The sequence below is a fragment of the Dermacentor albipictus genome, chromosome 3 (genome assembly GCF_038994185.2).
Source record: "Dermacentor albipictus isolate Rhodes 1998 colony chromosome 3, USDA_Dalb.pri_finalv2, whole genome shotgun sequence".
NCBI classification, from domain to species: Eukaryota; Metazoa; Arthropoda; class Arachnida; order Ixodida; family Ixodidae; genus Dermacentor; species Dermacentor albipictus.
This window is the reverse complement of record NC_091823.1, coordinates 138704214-138724279: the sequence shown is the minus strand read 5'-3', so window position 1 is coordinate 138724279 and position 20066 is coordinate 138704214. Positions and strand designations below refer to the sequence as shown.

Sequence of the window (20066 nt, the reverse complement as noted above, 5' to 3'; positions counted from 1 at the left end):
TAAGAAAGCTAAAGGGGCAACAAATCCACCTTTTGCTCTTAGTGGACGACCAAGGGATAACCTTGGAAGACCAGGCCAACGCTCTGGGCGAACACTTCGTACATATATCAAGCTCCATACATTACACAAAATTATTCCTCAAATATAAAAAAAAACTTTGCTGAACTTTAGGCGCTAGATTGTAAATGCCGTCCGGATGATCCATACTGTATCGGACGCGTGTACTGAATATATCAGCGCGGATGCGCATCTGTGATGCGCAGTTGTACAGCGCGCTGCATTCATGTCTTTATAAGCCACGCTCTCAATAAACCTTGGTTCTTTCCTGCACTGACCATGCTGCTGTAAGGGTCGTCTCCCTTGGCATGTTACATGGTGTTAGAAGTTGCTGGGCTGCCTGTCGACGCCTGAGGGGAACCGTTCCGGCGAAGAACGCGTTATAGACCTGCTGAAGGCACCACAACCATTGCGGCTGACGGGTAACGTCACGGAAAACTGGAAGCGTTTCAAGCAGAAATTTGAGTTATTTCTGCAGGCAATGGTGACAAAGGACCAGCCGAAAACGGAAGCATCGAAGGCAGCCCTCCTGCTGAGCGTAGCGGGTGACGACGCGCTGGACGTCTTGAACAACTTCCAGTTCGCGCTGGATGAAGACAAGACCGACTACAGTACAGTGGTGAGAAAATTTCATGCCTATTGCGCCGAAATGAGCAATGAAGAGCACGTGAGATATGTATTCCGTTCAAGAAAGCAAGCGGAGGGTGAACCATTTGAAAAATTTGCTCGTGACCTGAAAAAGGAAGCAGCGCAGTGTAATTTTGGCGTTTTGCAAGAATCCATTATAAGGGACCAGATCGTATTTGGCACGCACGATCCTAGACTACAGGAGAAAATGCTTCGTGACAGCCAACTGACTTTGCAAAAAGCAGAGCAAATGTGTAAAGTAGCGGAGACGGCAGCACAGTGAAACGAAGTATGGCGTAGCGGGGAAGACAGAGTCGATGCCGTATCGAGGCGCACGGCGCCACCCTCAAAAGAGCGGAAGCAAGGAAAAGAACAATTTCACTGTCGTAAGGGCAACCGCTGGCATAAACCGAAGCAATGCCCAGCGTTTGGAAAGAGGTGTCGTTTGTGCCACAAGCTGAACCACTTTGCAAGTAGTTGCGCATCAGCGGTAGTCAGCGAAGTCAAAAAAACAGCAAGACGAGGACTTCCACATTCTTGAGGTCACGACATCTAGTCACGAACGGGATTGGACGGTTAAAGCCCAAGTTCACAATCACGAGATAAGCTTTAAAGTGGACACGGGGTCGCAGGCAAGTCTGTTTCCCATGTCAATTTGCCGCCAACTGAAGGGAGCTGAAGAGTTGAAGCCAACGAATTCGGTGCTGAGGGCGTATAACGGCGGCACCATAGCGTGCTATGGAACGTCTACGCAGGAAGTAAGGCTTCGTAATACTTCTGCTACGGTCACATTTTTTTGTTGTGTAAAATGGCCGTCAGGCCATACTCGGGCTAGAAGCTAGTGAGGCTTTGGGGCTGGCCCAGCTTAAAGTAGGCGGCGTAGACAAGTTTTCCAACGACGAACTTCTCAAGAAATTCAGGCATGTCTTCGAGGGCCTAGGTTGTTTGCAGCAGGCATACAGCATGGTCCTGCAACCTGAAGCGGTGCCAGTCGTGGAACCAGCTCGACGAGTTCCTTTGGCACTGGAAGAGCCTCTAAAGAAGGAACTTGAAAGAATGGTGCATGCTGGCATAATTGTTAAAGTGAACGACCCTACCGACTGGGCCAGTCCTTTAGTTCTGGCAAAAAAGAAAGATGGCATGCTACGGGTGTGCATGGACCCCAGAGCTGTTAACAAGTACATAAAGCGGCAGCATTTCCCGCTTCCTAGGCGCGAGGATTTGGAAGCCCGTTTAACCAATGCCGCGTACTTCAACTGTCTTGACGCGAACTCCGGCTATCATCAGATACCGCTAGACGAGCGCACATCGAAGATCTGCACTTTCTCTTCACCGTTTGGGAGATACCGTTTTGTGCATCTACCTTTCGGCATTTCGTCCGCACCGGAGGTATTTCAAAAAACCATGAGTCAAGTATTCGAGGGCCTACCTGGTGTGCTGGTATACATTGACGACATTTTGGTTTGGGGTTCCAGCAAAAAAGAACACGATGAATGGTTTACGGAAGTGCTTAAGGCTGCCGAGAAAGCAGGATTGACTTTCAATGCGGAGAAATGCAAGTTTGGCGTGAAATCAGTCAATGATAATGATAGCAACTTTATTGTACCGCCGGATAAGGAGGCCCCTACTCCCCGTCCCCGGCACACAGGCCTTGGGGACGGGGGCCGGAACCTCCGCGATTAGAAGCAAGCAAAGAGGTCTTGACTCTTCGCGGCTTCTTCCGCCAGGCGGATAGCGTGTTGCTGTGGAGTAGGGTCCTCGCTCCGCAGCAGGGCTTCCCAGGCCTCTCTACAATTTATGTTTGCTTTAGCCCCTGGTGAGCTAGCGCGTTCCCAGATTATGTGATCGAGGCTCCCTCTCGCCCCACAGTGTTTGCACTTATCAGTTTCTCTGTCATGCATAACATGGTATGCCCAGACCGGGTTTACGAAGTTCCCAGCTTGCAGGTGCCGCCATGCGACTGCCTCTCTATTGTTTAGACTTTTATCCGGTGGTGGCACCAGTCTCCTGCGTAGCCGATAATTTTCGACAATCTCCGTATAATTTTGCACACGCTCGTCCATGTTCCGGCAGTCGGGCGGTTCCACAGCCACCCGGAAGTAGAGAGCTCGGGCTAACTCGTGGGCCGCCTCGTTGCCAGGAACGGACGTGTGTGCAGGGGTCCAAATTAGGCTAATTTTTCTGTTCAGCCGTCTACTGGCCAGAACCCTTCCCGCTTCCGGCGAGATCCTGCCCTTTCCAAAATTCCAGATGGCCGTTTTGCTATCGCTAATTATGAAATTTGCTTCCGTTCCCACGCAAGCGAGCGCTATCGCAACTTCTTCAGCCGTTTCCGAGTTGCGGCTTCTAATGGTGGCGGCCGATACGGGCGCACCTCGGCCGTCGACCACCGAGGCGACCGCCGCACCCGACTTGCCACTTGCCGCGTCCACGTACGCAACCGACTTGCTGTTCATTGAATCAAAGCGTTTGATTAGTGCTTCTGCTCTTTTTTCCCTCCTCTCCGTGTGGAAGATGGGATGCATGTTACGAGGGAGGGGGGGAATGATTATATTTTCTCGGCAGTCCAGCGGGATGTTTGTCTTGCCTACCATATCGAGAATAGCTCTGCCCGTGGTCGTTCGGCTTAATCTTTCAAGCTGCAAAATTCTGACAGCCTCCGCTATTTCGTCCCAGGTATTGTGCCTCCCATAGAGAGGAGCTTTTCTGTGGAGGTGGTAATTGGTAAGCCTAAGGCCCTCTTTATGCACCGTCGAATGAGCGAGTCGAGTTTCCTCCTCTCCTCTGACCTGATGTTTAAGAAAGGCGTGGCATAGCACACGCGGCTTATTACGTATGCTTGGGTTAGTTTAAGCAAGCTTCTTTCCTTCAGGCCTCGTCCTTTCAGCGCGACCCTTCTAAATATGCCAAGTGCTTGCGTGGCAAAGCCCTCTAGATTTTTCATTGTCCCATCATTATATCCGTTTTCCTGTATGAAAAGTCCTAGAATTCTGATTTGGTTAACCTTTGGGACTGGTTTCCCCTCTATTTTAATGTCAAATTCCCAGCTACGCTTGCACCGGAGCGACTTTGGGTTGTAGACGAATAACTCCGATTTTTGCGGTGAGCACGACAGACCCCTACCGGCAGATAGTGCACGACAGTATCCGCCGCCACCTGCAGGCGCTCCTCGATGCTCGCATCGCTCCCCTGGTTGGTCCAGAGGGTGATGTCATCCGCATAAATACTGAAATTTAGTCCCTGTATGTTTCTCAGAGCTTCGGGGAGGCCCCTCATCGCCACATTGACGACGAACGGGGAAAGAACTGAGCCTTGCGGCGTGCCCCTGCTTCCTAATTTCAGCGTTGGAGATTCAATATCTTGGAACTTCATGCAGGCAGTTCTGTCTGACAGAAAGTCCTTTACATAGTCGAATGTTCGCGCGCCTACCCCGATTTCTTGGAGACCGCGGAGTATCGCTTCGTGTTTAACATTATCAAAAGCCTTTGTCAAGTCCAGGCCGAGGATTACCTTGGCGTCTCTAGAACGTGAGTCAATTATGTCATGTTTTAGTCGGAGCATCACGTCCTGCGTACACAAGCCCGGTCGGAAGCCGATGATCTCGTGCGGCCATAGGTCGTTCTGCTCCATAAAGTGCGTCAGTCTGGTCTGGACTACTCGCTCCATCAATTTCCCCATGCATGAGGTTAGGGAAATGGGTCTTAGATTTTCTAGTTTAGGGGGTTTGCCCGGCTTTGGAATTAGGATCACGTTTGCCATCTTCCATTGGCGTGGCAAGTGGCCTTTAGTCCAAATTTCGTGCATGTACTCCGTCAGAGCGCTGATGGAGGCATCGTCCAGATTTCTTAGAATTTTGTTTGTTATCCCGTCAGGGCCCGGGGCTGATTTGGTTTTTAGTCCCAATATTACTGCCCTGACCTCCGCCTCCGTGATGGGTGCGTCGAGCTCCTCATTGGGAGCTCCGTCATATTCCGGGAGGGGGGTGCTATGCGTATCGCCAATGTACATGGTGATCAGTTTGTCCATAAATTCCGCGTCTGTACCCTCATACGCGTGCCTGGCTTTTGATAATCTAATTCCCGATAGGGTTTTCGAATTGGTCGGATCTAATAGGTGTCTCAGCACACCCCACGTTTTGGAAAGGCTCATGCCCCTCTCCATCTCGTCGCATCTGCTGCACCAATTCTGTTCGCATAATTTGATCGCGTAATTTTCAATTTCTTTGTTATGTCTAGCAATCCGCCTTCCAAGATTACGGTTCCATTTTTGCTTCTTTAGTCTGCGCTCCATACCGCGTTTTGCCTCCCACATGTGAAGCAGTTTGCTATCCATTATTTCTGGGGCATCGTCCCCTTCAATCGTCTTGGTTGCCTCTTCAACGTGACGCGCGATGACCTCCGTCCATTTCTCTATGTTTGTGATTTTCCCTATGGTAGATTTCTCTCGTTTCTCCCTAAATAATCCCCATTCGGTGATCCTCGGTTGACGCACACGACGCGTCTTCACCCCTTTTTTAAGGATCGAGGCCAGAATGAAATGATCACTTCCGAAATTGAGCTCCGAGTTTTTCCAATTCAGATCTGTCATATTTTTTTAGAAGGTCAGGTCAGAGGAGGTGTCTGCGCACACGCTGTTACCCACCCTGGTCGGACAGCTAGGGTCCGTGTGTAGGGTGAGTCCTAGCTCGTGCGCATCCTCCCATAGCTGCCTGCCTTTTGGATCTTGTTTAGCGTAACCCCATTCCGGATGCGCTGCATTAAAGTCACCTACTATTAGTAAGGGATTTATCCCGGCTACCTGAATAGCTTTGCGGAAGAGGGACCTGAATCGAACCTTTCTGTGCTGTGGAGTGCTGTATAAGTTTGATAGGAACACGCTCGGTTCCTCTTTTCGTCCCGTAATAATTTCCAGGAGCACTGCCTCAATGTCTCTCGAGTTGATTTTGTGCAAGGTTGCCGCAATATTCCTCTTAATGAACGTAGTGACGCGGGATTTCTCACCCCTGTCACTTGAAAAAGCTTGGTATCCCGAGAGTTGTGCTGCTTTGCCCGTCTCCTGCAGGGCTATAGCTAGCGGTTTCTCATTTAATAGCGTCAAGTACTGTTGCACTAACGCTCGCTTGCGTTGGAAGCCGCGACAGTTCCACTGCCAGATTAAAGACTCATTTTGTGCGCCTCTGGCCATGTTGGAGGTGGTCGAGTTGTTCCTCTGCTTTTAGTTGCCATTCTCCGATGGCTACTAATTCTGCCCTTTGCTTTTGTACTTCACCCGTAAGGGCTTGGATCTGGCTTTGAGTCTGCTGTATTCCTCCCATAATTTGGGTCATGAAAGAATCAAATTTAGCTTCGATTTTGGCTTCTAATCTTTTCTCTAGTGCCACCAACGGATCAACGTCTTCCCCTTTGCGTTTCATTGGGGGTGGTCTAGCCGATTCAATAACCATATTTTCCTCCTCCGGTGCCGCAGGCTGCATGGGAGTCGCAGCCATAGGAACCGGGCGGGTTAGTTTCGATGCCAATTTTGGTTGCGTGTTGTGGGGGGGAGGGGGAACCCGTACACGGTTGTGATTTTGGTCTATGCAACTCTTGAGTGAGCTTATTAATGATGTCTTTAAGCTCCCCAACCTCTTTCCGTAATTTATCGATCTCCTCATCTTTCTTATCTTTTGCCTGGGAAACCCCACTGCCAAAGCTTACATTATTTCGGTCCCTGCTCTGCTTCCGCTTCTTAGTCCATGGGTTCGCCGGGTCCCTGGAGCTTGATCTCCCCCTTTGTCTGGATCCGGAGCGGCCCCTGGTGCGGGACCGCGAACGGCCACGCTGCTGGTGCCCTCCGGTGGTCTCCTCCAGCCTCGGAAAGGAGTCGGTTCTGGCACGAAAGTCCTCGTTTCCGCGCCTGACCTTGGAACGATCCCTGGGATTCACCTCTGCAGTCGCTCCGGCTTGCTGCTGCTTTTGAAGTTGCCGCTGCTGTAGCATGTTGGTCTTCCGTTCCCACTGCCTCTTCTTCACCTCGTAAGGAACACGGTAGAGTTCTATACATTTTCTGTCACCGAGCGGGTGTCCTTTCCCGCACAGTTGGCACTTGGGCTCACATAAATGGTCTTGTGGTGGTTGCTCCATGCCACAGCCACGACACTTCACATTCGCGGGGTCCGGGCAGACGTCCTCGCGGTGTCCGAGCCGTGCGAAGGCGTTACAAACTTCGTACTTCTTGCGGTAGATTACGCAGCGTTGCGCTACGGGCGTAAGTCTCACCCACCGCGGCACCTCTTTGTCTTCGAACAGTATTAGAACTGTCCTCGACGTTCTTCCGAGTCATCGTACTCCCAAGACCGGGGGATTCCCGTAGATTTGCAGCCTTTTCAAGATCTCTGCGTCGGAGAAGGACAAAGGGACTTCATGCACGACGCTTTTTCCGCAGTCCTCCGGCATAGCGACGTACGTAGTCATTTCAATTTTTCCCCTTCGAACACGAGGAGCTTCAAGTCCGCGTATTTTCGTTTCCTTTCCGCGCTGACGGTGGCACGAGAATGGAATGTTGCTTCACATTCATCAAGATGACGTCTTCTCCGGCGGCGTCTGGACTGACGCCAGCAGCCTTAAGTATTACGTCTGCCAAATACGCACTTCCGTATTTCATTAGACGTACGAGACCACCGTGCGGCCTCATGACTACTTTCTCGGCGCCGTCCGGAAGTCGGGCAAATTGCCTTTCAACCGACTTAGCCGCCATCTTCCTTCCTGCGAGCTTCTCGGCGGCTCGCTGCCGTTCCATATGGCGTGCCTCGTTTTTCACTAGGGGGGCCGCTTTTCCTTTCTTCTTTCTAATGTACCATTGCCCCGGCACGTTCAATTCTTCCGGATCGATCTCCGTACCTTCTACGGTCTCCATCATAGTCTTCGAGCTGCGCCTCCGCCGCCGCCGCCGCCGGTGGCTTCTCGTCGCTATGTCGAGCCTTAGGCTTAGCTCGCCATGCAGCGCGTAGAACGCTTCAAAATCTCGATATCGTGGGACAACGAGGGCCCACCTTGGAAAAATTGATATCCTCGGTGTCCGTTCGTCGAGTGCTGTTGATTCCAGCTAGAAACCAAGACCGTCGAATCCAACTTGTGCTCGAGCGGCCGTTGTCGACGGAGCCCATCGGCCGCACGTCTGCTCGAGCGATCGTCGTCGTCTTCTCCCTGAAATCAGTCAAATTCCTTGGTGACGTCATAAGTCGAACGGGCATATCACCTGACCCAAAGCTTATCGAAAGCTTGGCGAAAATGCCGACACCAACGTCCAGACTGACGTCCAGCGGATGCTGGGAGTGCTGAACTATTTCAGCAAATTCGCGCCATGGTTGTCCGAGCGAACGACGCTTTTACGATAGCTTATCAAGTCACGCGCAGTGTTCCAATGGACAGAAAACCACGCGAAAGAGTGGCAAATCTTAACGCAAGTTTTGACTACCGCCCCCCTACTTGCAATCTTTGATCCGCACCGAGAAACTAAGATAACGTGCGACGCATCAAAGGAAGGTGTCGGTGCAGCATTATTGCAAGGCTACAATGGTGAATGGCGACCTGTAGCGTATGCACCTTGTGTATTAAACCGAGCCGAGCAAAGCTATGCACAAATTGAAAAGGAGGCACTCGGAATTTGTTTTGGCTGTAAAAGGTTTCACTAGTTTGTGTACGGAAGAAAAGTGCTTATCGAAACAGACCATAAGGCGCTTATAGCGATCGCACAAAAGGAAATCGCCGACATGCCACCGTGAGTGCAAAGATTCTTTTTGCGGCTACTTAAATACAACTTTGTCTTGCAGTACATTCCCGGGAAACAGCTGGTCACAGTTGCACTCAATCGTCTCTAATGCTTTGCAAAAGTGGCACAAGGGGGATACTGCCAGACCTGTTCGGTGCATGTAAAAATTTAGAGGTGGGACTCGGCAGCGTAGTTTCGGTAATGTGACTTCCTTTTGTCTTGTTTTGCAAAATTTCCTGCTCCAAGGGAATTCTATGTGGTGCGGTTGCAAGGGTGATTTAAGGTTTGATTGTGATGTTGAAACGATATATCTTCTGAACCTTACGGACATGATAAGACCCATCGTTGGAAGAAGGGGAAGAACCGGGATGCTGATAGAAGCCTTGGCCAAGTTGTCTGCCACCTCATTCATAAATATGCCTTTGTGCCCAGGTACTCGTATTAATCGTAAGCCTCGCAAATGACTTGGAGCCAGTGAGTACAACGTTTTTATTATGTGTGACTCGCCGGGAGCAGGAAGTGAGGTGCACAGTGACAAATAATCAGTTATTATTACCGCGGTTGTCCTGGAAGATTGTAGCTTTCGTAAAGCTAGGACAACAGCTAGGAATTCTGCTAGATATATTGGAGTGAAGTCGGGAAGCCGACTAGAAGAAGACCATTCCAATGATGATGAAAAACTTCCAACTCCTGCCTTTTCCTCACTCTGCGAACCATCCGTTGCTATAATTACGTTAGTGTGGAGCTGATTCAAGTGATCATGGAGTAAGCCGTTAAGAATATGCCGTTGAAACTGCTTCGCTATATTTGGGTACAAATCAGCATAAGCAATAACTAGTGAATTTGAGAAGCTGTTTTCCGTGATTACATCATTTATATTTACATCTAACGGATTCAATAACGATTGTGATATAATGACTTGTGGCGTGTGAAACCGTGGTCATTCGACTGCGAAAAATTTGCTCGTTGTTTATGAAGATGGACTGGGACCTTCTTAGTGTGGATTCATAGAGCCTTATCAATGTTTGAACGGTGAGTATTTTAAACATCCTTTCAAGGGAAGCTAAACGCGATTCATTGTAGAGCACAGCGTTCACTACAAACTTTGGTAGCCCCCGACAAAAGCGAAGCGCTTCCCGTTCCAGCAAAACTAGTGGGCGTAGCTTTCTTACAGAGTAGAACGGGAATTCCGTCTTCCTTTTTCGTATAATTTGAAATTACCTCTTATTCATTCGATCTGATTTTACTGATTTATTTCAACAAGCAATCCTACTGTACACAGCGCTAAGCCCAATTCGGAAATTTATTAACTACAGATTAGAATAATGTAACCATTTCTTTGCCAATCCGCCGTAGCGGGTAGGAGCCACATACGTGAGAAGAAAGAAGAGCAGCTTTCCTCGAGCCAGTCGATCGCAGGATCTACATCTCTATCTACCTTGCTCAGTGCAACAATGGGTAAGCGACAATCGTTTTCTTATGGTCTTTCTTGTAGTACTAACGCACGATATATGTGTACGTAATTTGATTATTTTGTTTGTGGCTAAGATATGTGACGATACAGTTGTATCGCGCCTAGCCCTCCGAACGTGAGGCCTAATGGCAAGGAGCACGGCGATGGCTCTACGCGAAGAAAGCGTAGGCAGTACAGGCCTCCTTAAAAAAGGGTTAGGACGATTCATCTTTCTTCAGCTGGTGTACACATGGTTGACCCATTTGTGCCTGATTATTGGCTGTGATATAACTGGCGGGCCACCCAGACGATGGTCAGCCAATTCATAAAAACTTACACGGAATGCGGCTGCCCCACCCTGCGGATGGGGTAGAGTCCTAAGAAATTCGTGGAGGAATTCCGAAGGATGTGGGTTCGTGTTCCACTGGAGCCATGTGGTTTTTTTTCCGTCCACATTCACTTTTGTTTTGCTTTGCATTTGTACTCGTCAATTGACCCCTTAAGTGGGGAATTAGTTACCCATGAACGCCTGTAACATGCGGAGTTTATTTCGAATTTTTTAAACACGGAAAATATTTTTTTCTGGACTTCGACATGGTACGAATAATTACAGTTCTTGCACATAGTGGTAACCCAACTTTTCACTACATCAGGATGTTTATTGTGAGAAATCATGAATGGCGATAGGGGCAGCACCCAGGGCAACATCAAAATGCATCCCAGGATTTGCTTGAAAACCAAAGTGAGTTCTTAAGGCTGCAATCATGTCATTTTTCAGAATTCACATGTGTTGTTACTAGCTTGTCTAAGTCAAGGGCATATGTTTGCACATATATTTTTTCCTTTGCACACATGGGAATGCTTCCTACTTATGAATACATGTGCTGTTCATAAAGGATTCCAGTGTACCCGTCGACTGGAAACGATGGATGCTGCTTGATTTATTTAATTTATCACTTATTATTAGGGCAGATCGCGTGAAGCCTGCTTCGCCTTCGCCGCGGGTCAGCCGTGCACTGCACTAACTCAGGGACTGGCACACATTTTTGTCCGCGGACAACAGAAATGCATTCCGGGGTACATGTGTACAGCTTCGATGTAAAAAAGATGTATCCTTTCAATTACACTTTTTAACTGGGAGAGCAAGTCCTGCGTTGATAGAGGCTCTGCCCATGGCGTGGTCAACTTATAGTCGCGTCTACTGAGGCGGCTACCAGTTAGGAGGTTAAAAACAAACTTTTCCCCCAGTTCTTCATTCTCTTTAATATTTTTGGGCTTTATATGATTGTTACATTATTTCTAGAAGTGATCTTAGGTCTACTGCAGTACAACCACAATACAACGTAGTTGGCAACTAGTGGCGATAAAGTAACAAACCAACTGCTTGAGTTAATCGGACTAGCGTGTTACTGTTTTCCTATAAAGGTGCATTCCCTGCTCTAGTATTCCGCTTGCTGATATATCGACTTACGGGAAAGCAGCTTCAGTGGACATTTCCTGCAAGCTGGCTCGTATGAATGAGTCCGTGTTCTGTTTTAGGTGCCAATGCTACTCATCCGACGAGTATCTCGGCAGACTTCCGACAGGATCAAACGTGTATAGGGAGATTTTGCACAGATATACCTTCAATAGTGCGGTGAGAGTGCTTAAGAAAAGCAGGCGCACGAGTGCCGCGATTAATAACTACGTATGAGTTCGCAAGGAAATATGGCGTTCGGTCATAGACACGTCTCCGCGTGCATTCGCGATCGTGTAGCTGAACCCCCTTGGTTCAATTACATGAAAAAAGAAACAAAATACCAGCCTAATAACGAAAGAAGTTCTTTACAAGCAGCAAGATGTCATTATGCCACATATCCGAAGGTAGCTGACAAGTGGCATCTGGTGTCATGTCTGAGTGGCTTTTGGACAGAAGTGTGCATAGTTGTAAGTTTAAAGGCCGCTTGCAAATAACAAAGACGGAAACTGAGGGTTGATCATGCCTAGAAAGAGCAGGATGGGCATAGCTTGGGCATTTTTTCAAGCCTTGTTGCCGGTGCCAAAAGACTGCTCCGCCGCAAGACTGCGTACACACTTATTATTTTTTTTCGTAGCATGGCGAGGTTAGTTGAGAAAAGAGCACCATTGAAAGGCCTTCTTCTGATATGCTGAAACGCAGGAACGACGACTATGTATCCAGTAGTGCGTGTTAGTGGGAACCTATCGCAAGCCAGCTGTAGGAATAACCAACCGCAGGTTTTCATATGCAAGATTGGGGCGACAAACACAAACCTACTTCACTACATGCGACCCGCCGTGGTTGCTCAATGGCTATGGTGTTGGGCTGCTGAGCACGAGGTCGCGGGATCGAATCCCGGCCACGGCGGCTGCATATCGATGGGGGCGAAGTGCGAAAACACCCGTGTGCTTAGATTTAGGTTCATGTTAAAGAACCCCAGGTGGTCGAAATTTCCGGAGTCCCCCACTACGGCGTGCCTCATATTCAGAAAGTGGTTTTGGCACGTAAAACCCCAAATGTTGTTATTATTATTCACTAGATGCGAAGTATAAAATGCTGGAACTTGTGGCAGCAAATTACCATGTAGTTAGAGCTGTTTTTCAATAATATACCTATGTTCTCAATTCTGGCACAGAGAAAATGTTGCAACTTTTCGTAAACATCATGTCTCTAGGATACTAATGCGCTGATCAAATCACACTTGCAGAGCAAAGCTCATTCAGCACTACGAATGGTAGGTAAATGGGTTTGTTTCATTGACCCAACTTCTTATTTCCTTATTCACGCCGGATTTTTTTATTTGATGAGCCATATATTTTCCTTTCGATGGCATTTTCGTGTTCTATGTTTTAAAAAACATTGCATTAGACGGCGCGTGAGAATTTAAAGCACCGTGCCGAAACACTTATACAGCAAAGACACCGAGAAACACACCATACAAGAAACCATCTCAGAAGGCAACGTCTAGTTGGCTCCGTGCTTCCAAGTTCTTGAGTGCTGTATGTTTCTGCCAAGCTGTAACTTAAACGAATTCACGGGAAATTTTATAAAACGCATTTTGTTTTGCCAGGTACATACACACATAAACACATGCAGGAGTGACCGAAACCAGGTCAATGAATGTCATCATCATCATCAGCCTGGCTACGCCCACTGCAAGGCAAAGGCCTCTCCCATACTTCTCGAACAGCCCTGGTCATGTACTAATCGTGGCCATGCATCCCTGCAAACTTCCTAATCTCATCCGCCCACCTAACTTTCTGCTGCCCCCTGCTACGCTTTCCTTCCCTTGGAATCCGGTCCGTAACCCTTAACTACAATCGGTTATCTTCCCTCCTCATTACATGTCCTGCCCATGCCCATTTCTTTTTCTTGATTTCAACTAAGATATCATTACCTCGCGTTTGTTCCCTCACCCAATCTGCTCTCTTCTTATCCCTTAACGTTACAGCCATCGTTCTTCTTTCCATAGCTCGTTGCGTCGTCGTCAATTAAATAGAACCCTTTTCGTAAGCCTCCATTTTCTGCCCCGTAGGTGAGTACTGGTAAGACACAGCTATTATACACTTTTCTCTTGAGGGATAAGGGCAACCTGCTGTTTATAATCTGAGAATGCCTGCCAAACGCACCCCAGCCCAGTCTTATTCTTCTGATTATTTCCGTCTCATGATCCGGATCCGCCGTCACTACCTGCCCTGAGTAGATGTATTGCCTTACCACTTCCAGTGCCTCGCTACCTATTGTAAATTGCTGTTCTCTTCCGAGACTGTTAAACATTACTTTAGTTTTCTGCAGATTATTTTTAGACCCACTTTTCTGCTTTGCCTCGCCAGGTCAGTGAGCATGCATTGCAATTGACTACGCAAGGCAATATCATCAGCGAATCACAAGTTACTAAGGTATTCTCCGTTAACCTTTATCCCCAATTCTTCCCAATGCAGGTCTCTGAATACCTCCTGTAAACACGCTGTGAATAGCATTGGAGAGATCATATCTCCCTGCCTGACGCCTTTCTTTATTGGGATTTTGTTGCTTTCTTTAAGGTGGACTACGGCGGCTGTGGAGCCACTATAGATATCTTTCAGTATTGTTACATACGGCTCGTCTACACCCTGATTCCGTAATGCCTCCATGACTGCTGCGGTTTCGACAGAATCAAACGCATTCTCGTAATCAATGAAAACTATATGTAAGGCTTGGCTGTATTCAGCACATTTCTCTATCACCTGATTGATAGTGTGAATATGGTCTATTGTTGAGGAGCCCTTACGGAATCCTGCGTGGTCCTTTGCTTGACAGAAGTCTAAGGTGTTCCTGATTCTATTTGCGATTACCTTAATAAATATTTTGTAGGCAACGGACAGTAAGCTGATCGGTCTATAATTTTTGAAGTCTTTGGCGTCCCCTTTCTTATGGATTAGGATTATGTTAGCGTTCTTCCAAGATTCCGGTACGCTCGAGGTTATGAGGCATTGCGTATACAGGGTGGCCAGTTTCTCTAGAACAATCTGCCCTCCATTCATCAACAAATGTTGATCCTTCCAGCGGCCTTCCCCCTTTGCATAGCAATCAAGGATTTCTTTAGTTCTTCCGGCGTTACCTGTGGGATTTCGAATTCCTCTAGACTATTCTCTCTTCCATTATCGTCTTGGGTGCAACTGGTACTGCATAAATCTCTATAGAACTCATCAGCCACTTCAACTATGTCATCCATATTAGTAATGATATTGTCGGCTTTGTCTCTTAACGCATACATCTGATTCTTGCCAATTCCTAGTTTCTTCTTCACAGCTTTTATGCTTCCTCCGTTCCTCCGAATGTATAAGAGTTCAATGTATGGAATTTTTTTTCCTTAGGTGCCTTTAGGATTTCCTTTTAGGTTATTAAAAACGAAGTTGTGCATTCAAAGTTCTTGTATTGTCGCGTTCGACTATGCCAAAGTTGTCTGAAAAGTTCCTTGCAATAAATTGAGCAATAACGGATATATTGTGGTTAATGAAAAAGTAGTACGGGAATCTGTCATAAAGAGGAAATGGTTAGGCATTGTTGGGTTACTTTTGTCGCTGACATTAATTTTCACAGAAGGCAGCAGCGCTTCTTACGTACGCAACCTTTTCGTGCTATCTTTGCAGATGGGGTGTCCATGATGTCCAGCGGAGTCGGTAAGTTGTATCTGCAAAGGTCCGTTTAATCGCACAGGCAACTCCCCGTCCTTTTTATGCGAAGCATATTACGAGAGCTCAACCCAGCTCCTCAGGCGCGGCGGTGTCGCCGTCAATACCACGTGACACCGTGCCATACCACGTGAGACTGTGACGTCACGACAGAGCAGAAACGGGGCTCCAACTCGCGCCGTCGCTCAACTCTCGCAAGATGGGCTGGGTGGGAATCGAACCAGGGTCTCCGGAGTGTGAGACGGAGACGCTACCACTGAGCCACGAGTACGATGCTTCAAAAAGCGGTACAAAAGCGCCTCTAGTGAATGCGGTGTTGCCTTAGAAACGAGCTGTTTCTAAGGCTCAGGTGTGCGTCGCTTGCTCAGGCGCACATTTCGTTGCCGCGCCGAACGCTGCGTTGCTCTACGCTCACCGCGTCCAATGCGGGCGCGTAGTCGCTGGCGGGTTGACGGGAACGCTGTCGCGTTCCACTCTTGAAGGCGAAGCAGAGTAACGCATGAGTTGTTTCTTCGTCTAGCCGAACCAAATATAGCCAAGCAACAGCAGTTCACCAGGCTAAACAGTGGTTCAACAACTAAAATAAAGGCTAGTATGCTTCGCATCGCGGGCTTAACCTCAGCTAAGCCACAGCCATTTTCTATTCGTGGGAGAGAAAGCGGGAACCGACTGCTGCTCAGCGGGTAACTTTGTCGGAGATGTGAATTTTTTTTTTTGCTGTTGCGCTAAAACACAGCAGATTCTAGTAATGTGCGGACTATCTTGACATGCATAGTTGCCACATGCCACAGGCAGTTTCTCACTAACTTAAATAATGGCAACCCACCAAGAACAATGCCTGATTTGTGCCACAATATCACCGAAAACCAATGCCATCGATGATGGATGCATTGCAACTGTGCCAGGTCACGCACATGTGTAGACTCGTTCAGAGAGGGGGCTCCTTGCGGTTATACAGGTTTACGTGGCATTAGTTACTGTGAAACCCTTACCTTGTACGGTCGTGCCATTCAGGGTGCTCTGGAAGAGAAGGACCGCGTGATTTTCGACAAGAGGATGCATAACTGCGAGTCGGCCTAGTTGGAACATATTCATATTGATACTTTTTGTGCGCAAACAAACAGGGACGAAGAATAGGGGCAACACAAGGACGAGCACAAGGAAGCGCTCGTCCTTGTGTTGCCCCTATTCTTCGTCCCTGTTTGTTTGCGCACAAAAAGTATCAATATGAAGAGGATGCAGCCAGCAGCGCCGGAGCCGTCGACATGCCTCTCTTTTATCTTCACAATGAGTAATAGGGTGTAGTGCTGAGGCCTAGGCCTAGTGATTAGAATAGATTAGTAGTAATTAGGTTTACGTTTGGTTTGAAAAGCTCTTTGAAATAATTTGAGCAGTAACGGATATATGGTGGTTCGTGAAAAATAATACGAGAATCTGCATAAAGAGGAAACGGTTAGGCATTGTTCCGTTACTTTTGTCGCTGACATTCATTTTCACAGAAGGCAGCAGCGCTTCTTACGTACGCAACATTTTCGTGCTATCTTTGCAGATGGGACGTCAATGATGTCCAGTGGAGTCGGTAAGTTGTATCTTCAAAGGTCCGTATAATCGCACAGGCAACTCCCTGTCCTTTTTCTATTCGCAAGACAGAAAACGGGAATGGAGTGCTGCTCAGTGCGTACCGTTGTCGGAGATGTGAAGCTTTTTCTCTTTTTTTTTGCTGTGGCACTAAAACACAGCAGATTATAATAATGTGTGGACGATCTTGACAAGCTGAGTTGCCACATGCCACAACCAGTTTCTCACTAACTTCAATAATGGCAGCCCACCAAGAACATTGCCTGATTTGTGCCACAATATCACCGAACACCAATGCCATCGATGATGGATGCATTGCAACTGTGACAGGTCACGCTCATGTGTAGAATGGCTCAGCGAGTGGGCTCCTCGCCTTAATACAGGTTTACGTGGCATTAGGTACCGCGAAGCCCTCACCTTGTACGGTCATGGCATTCAGGGCGCTGTGGAAGGGAAGGACCGCGCGATTTTCGACAAGAGGATGCAGCCAGCAACGCCGGAGCCGTCCACATGCCTCTCTTTTATCTTAACAATGAGTAATACAGCGTAGTGGTGAGGCCTAGACCGAGTGATTAGGATAGATTAGTAGTAATTAGGTTTACCTTTAGCAGTTTGCCTTAGTTTCATTATACGGGTTGGCATGTGTTGCGGTAGCTTCGGCTAACGATAATAATGGCTCTCTGCTCCTTCCACGGGTGTCCTTAGCGCAGATTTTCTTCGTGTTTAACTATTTGACGCCCAGAACATTACAAGGCAAGATAAAAGAAAGCGTTTTAATTCCTTTACATGACATAGGACGTAACAAATCCGCTGTGACATAAGACATATCATCATTTGGAAAGAGGCAATGAGTTGTTCCTTCTGAACAGCACTGGGTGCTTGCGGTCCTGTTACTGTGGCAACGCCCTGGAGCGATTGCGGAATGGCAGAAGGCACAAGTGTATCTTTTATTTGGCGCAGGGGATAAAATGTGTCCAGGGGTGCGCTAACGTAAAGCTATTACAAATTGTTTTCATTACATTTAGGCAATGAGCCCTCCACGAATAGTCACGCATTTTTCGGACTACCTGCTCTTCCTGTGTCTGCCTCGCGGCGTCCCGAAAACAGTGAAAACTCCCCATATGAATGACATGTGCACACTGATTATTCATGGTTAAACCGAACGAAACCTAAATATTTATTTCTCGTTCTACACCGTTTTACTCATTAACCCTTTCCTATCGGTCAAAATTTTCTGACTGCTCCTATTTCTCCGTTCTGTCACGCGACATCACAAAACGTTAAAAAAATCACCATGTCAAAGTGTGCATTTTCAAACCAATGCGTACATGTCAATGGACGTGTACGCCGTGGAAGATGTATTAATAAGCCGAACAAAACTGAACCTTTCAGCACTAGCTCGAAGCTGCCCCATTCTGAAAGGAATAGGAGACGTGTGCCACTGCTCTGTGAGACTCACGCGTGACACTGGCTGCATGGAGCTGCTGGGGATCTCACATTTGTTGCCGTGTAAAAAACTCAAGGGGGCGTTATAATGCTATCTAGCCCTTTCGGCACGTATACGTCTCTCTGCCACCCATCTTCGCTAATAATCCCGTTTAGCGACATTTGCAATCTGCCTTTGCACACTGCCGTGATTTTGGGCCTACCTATTCCAAGCAAAGGGAAGCGGGCCAGTCTCAAACACCGGCACCATTCTCCTCATTCGGTTTCTACTTTTACTTCACTTGCCTGGCTCCACCGAAACCTCCTTCATTTATGTGTATTCCTGGCCTCTTGCCAGCTAATAAGAAAAACGAAGGAAACGTCTAACATGGCTACTAAGTTACTTTCATTGTGACATTGAGTAATATTAAGTTATATAGATAGCGAACTACCCATGAACCAAACAAATGAAGCGTTCTTGCTTTACTTACAGATGTATCACTTATGGAAAGCAGCAGCAGTAAGTACCGCAAGGTCGCCGTGAAATTCTGTGATTGTTTTTCTGGTCAGATGGAAGGAAATAGAGACTGACTTCTCCATAAAAGCGTAGGTTCGTCAGATATGTGAAATAGGCTTTTGCTTCCTTTCATCGATAAAGCATAGCTCATTGTGGTAATATGTCTGTAGTCCGGAAATGCAGAGTTGTCATGCCTAGTTTGAAGCAATGCCGGTAACAGTTTTTCTCTAAGTTTAATATTCACAGCCCGGCAGGAGCATGACCTGAATTGTGCCACAGAATTACAGAACAAAAGATGCGACCTTGGATGGGCTGCCAGCTACGGGATTCATTGCATTCGTGCCACGACAGACTTATATGTGGGGTTGCATGTTAGTGTGACGTAGAAATAAAGACTGAGTAGGAGGAAAAGAGAGCGAGCGCTAATTAAGAGCTTTTTCAAAGGAAAGTATCATAAGGTAGGAACACGGTTCCAGATCATTCTAAGCGAAATAGGCTCTTGGTTTTGGAATATGTCTTGGAAGTAGGCGATTTCTATGGCATTCTGCGGGGTTGTGCTTTTATCGGGTATGCCGTCTCAGTAGTTGTTGAAAATATTGTTACGTCCAAGCGCGTCAAAGGGACGCGGGGATCAAGAAGAGAGGGGAAGAGGAGAACGAAGACTGTGCAGCGGCCATTCCTGCTGTTCGTAGCCTGCCGTTCCTGCTCTCGCACGCTTGAATAAACCCCTTTTCCCCGTGCTTGTAACAAATTGGTGGACGGTGCGGGGTACACCTCGTAACCACGGAGCCTACGCTGCTACAACTTCGCCGAAGCCGTCGACTTGCCGGACTTCCGCCACCATCACCTGACATGACTGAATACGCCTGCCAGATTCCCGAAGGTTCTGACGCGGCTTCAAGGCCAGCACCTGGCGTTCCGTGGCAATACTACCGGGTGCCACTCACTTTCGGAGGAAAAGCCGGAGAAGATGTCGACGAGTGGCTCACAAACTACCGAAGGGTGAGCCGATCTAATGGTTGGAACTCGACCGCACAGTTGTCAAATGTTGTGTTTTCCCTTACCGACACAGCACTCGTCTGGTATGAGAATCACGAAGACACGCTCACTTCGTGGGAGCTTTTCGTAGAGGAGCTCAGAGCGTGTTTTGGAGACTCTAGCGCAAAAAAGAAACGCGCCAAACAGACGCTGTCGCAAAGAGCTCAGATTCCCGGCGAGACCTGTACGACTTATATCGAAGAAGTGCTGAAACTGTGTAAAATAGTCAACTCTCAAATGTCTGAAGAGGACAAAGTTGGACATTTGTTGAAAGGGATAGCCGAAGACGTCTACAATTTTTTGATCGGCAAAGAAAGCTTGGATTCCGTGTCTGACGTCATTCGCCACTGCAGGACCTTTGAGACGCTGAAGATGCGACGGATAATACCGAAGTTTGGTCGCCTGGCTCATGTCACAACGGTGGCAAGTGTAGACCCGAGTTCGTGTGTT

The 20066-nt window shown here is 47.8% G+C and overlaps 1 protein-coding gene across 5 annotated transcripts in view; it reads left to right on the top strand.

The window, feature by feature from the left end:
• Positions 1–20066, top strand: part of LOC135917824 (uncharacterized) — a 205080-nt gene that overhangs the window by 20012 nt on the left and 165002 nt on the right. The window contains exons 2-6 of one of the 5 annotated variants that reach the window (XM_065451422.2): positions 9790–9891; positions 12592–12618; positions 15017–15046; positions 16608–16637; positions 18555–18581. In XM_065451422.2, the coding sequence (XP_065307494.1) occupies positions 9790–9891; positions 12592–12618; positions 15017–15046; positions 16608–16637; positions 18555–18581 (216 nt within the window). The remainder of the gene's footprint in view (positions 1–9789; positions 9892–12591; positions 12619–15016; positions 15047–16607; positions 16638–18554; positions 18582–20066) is intronic. The other 4 variants (XM_065451423.2, XM_065451425.2, XM_065451424.2 and 1 more) reach the window with 4 other exon arrangements.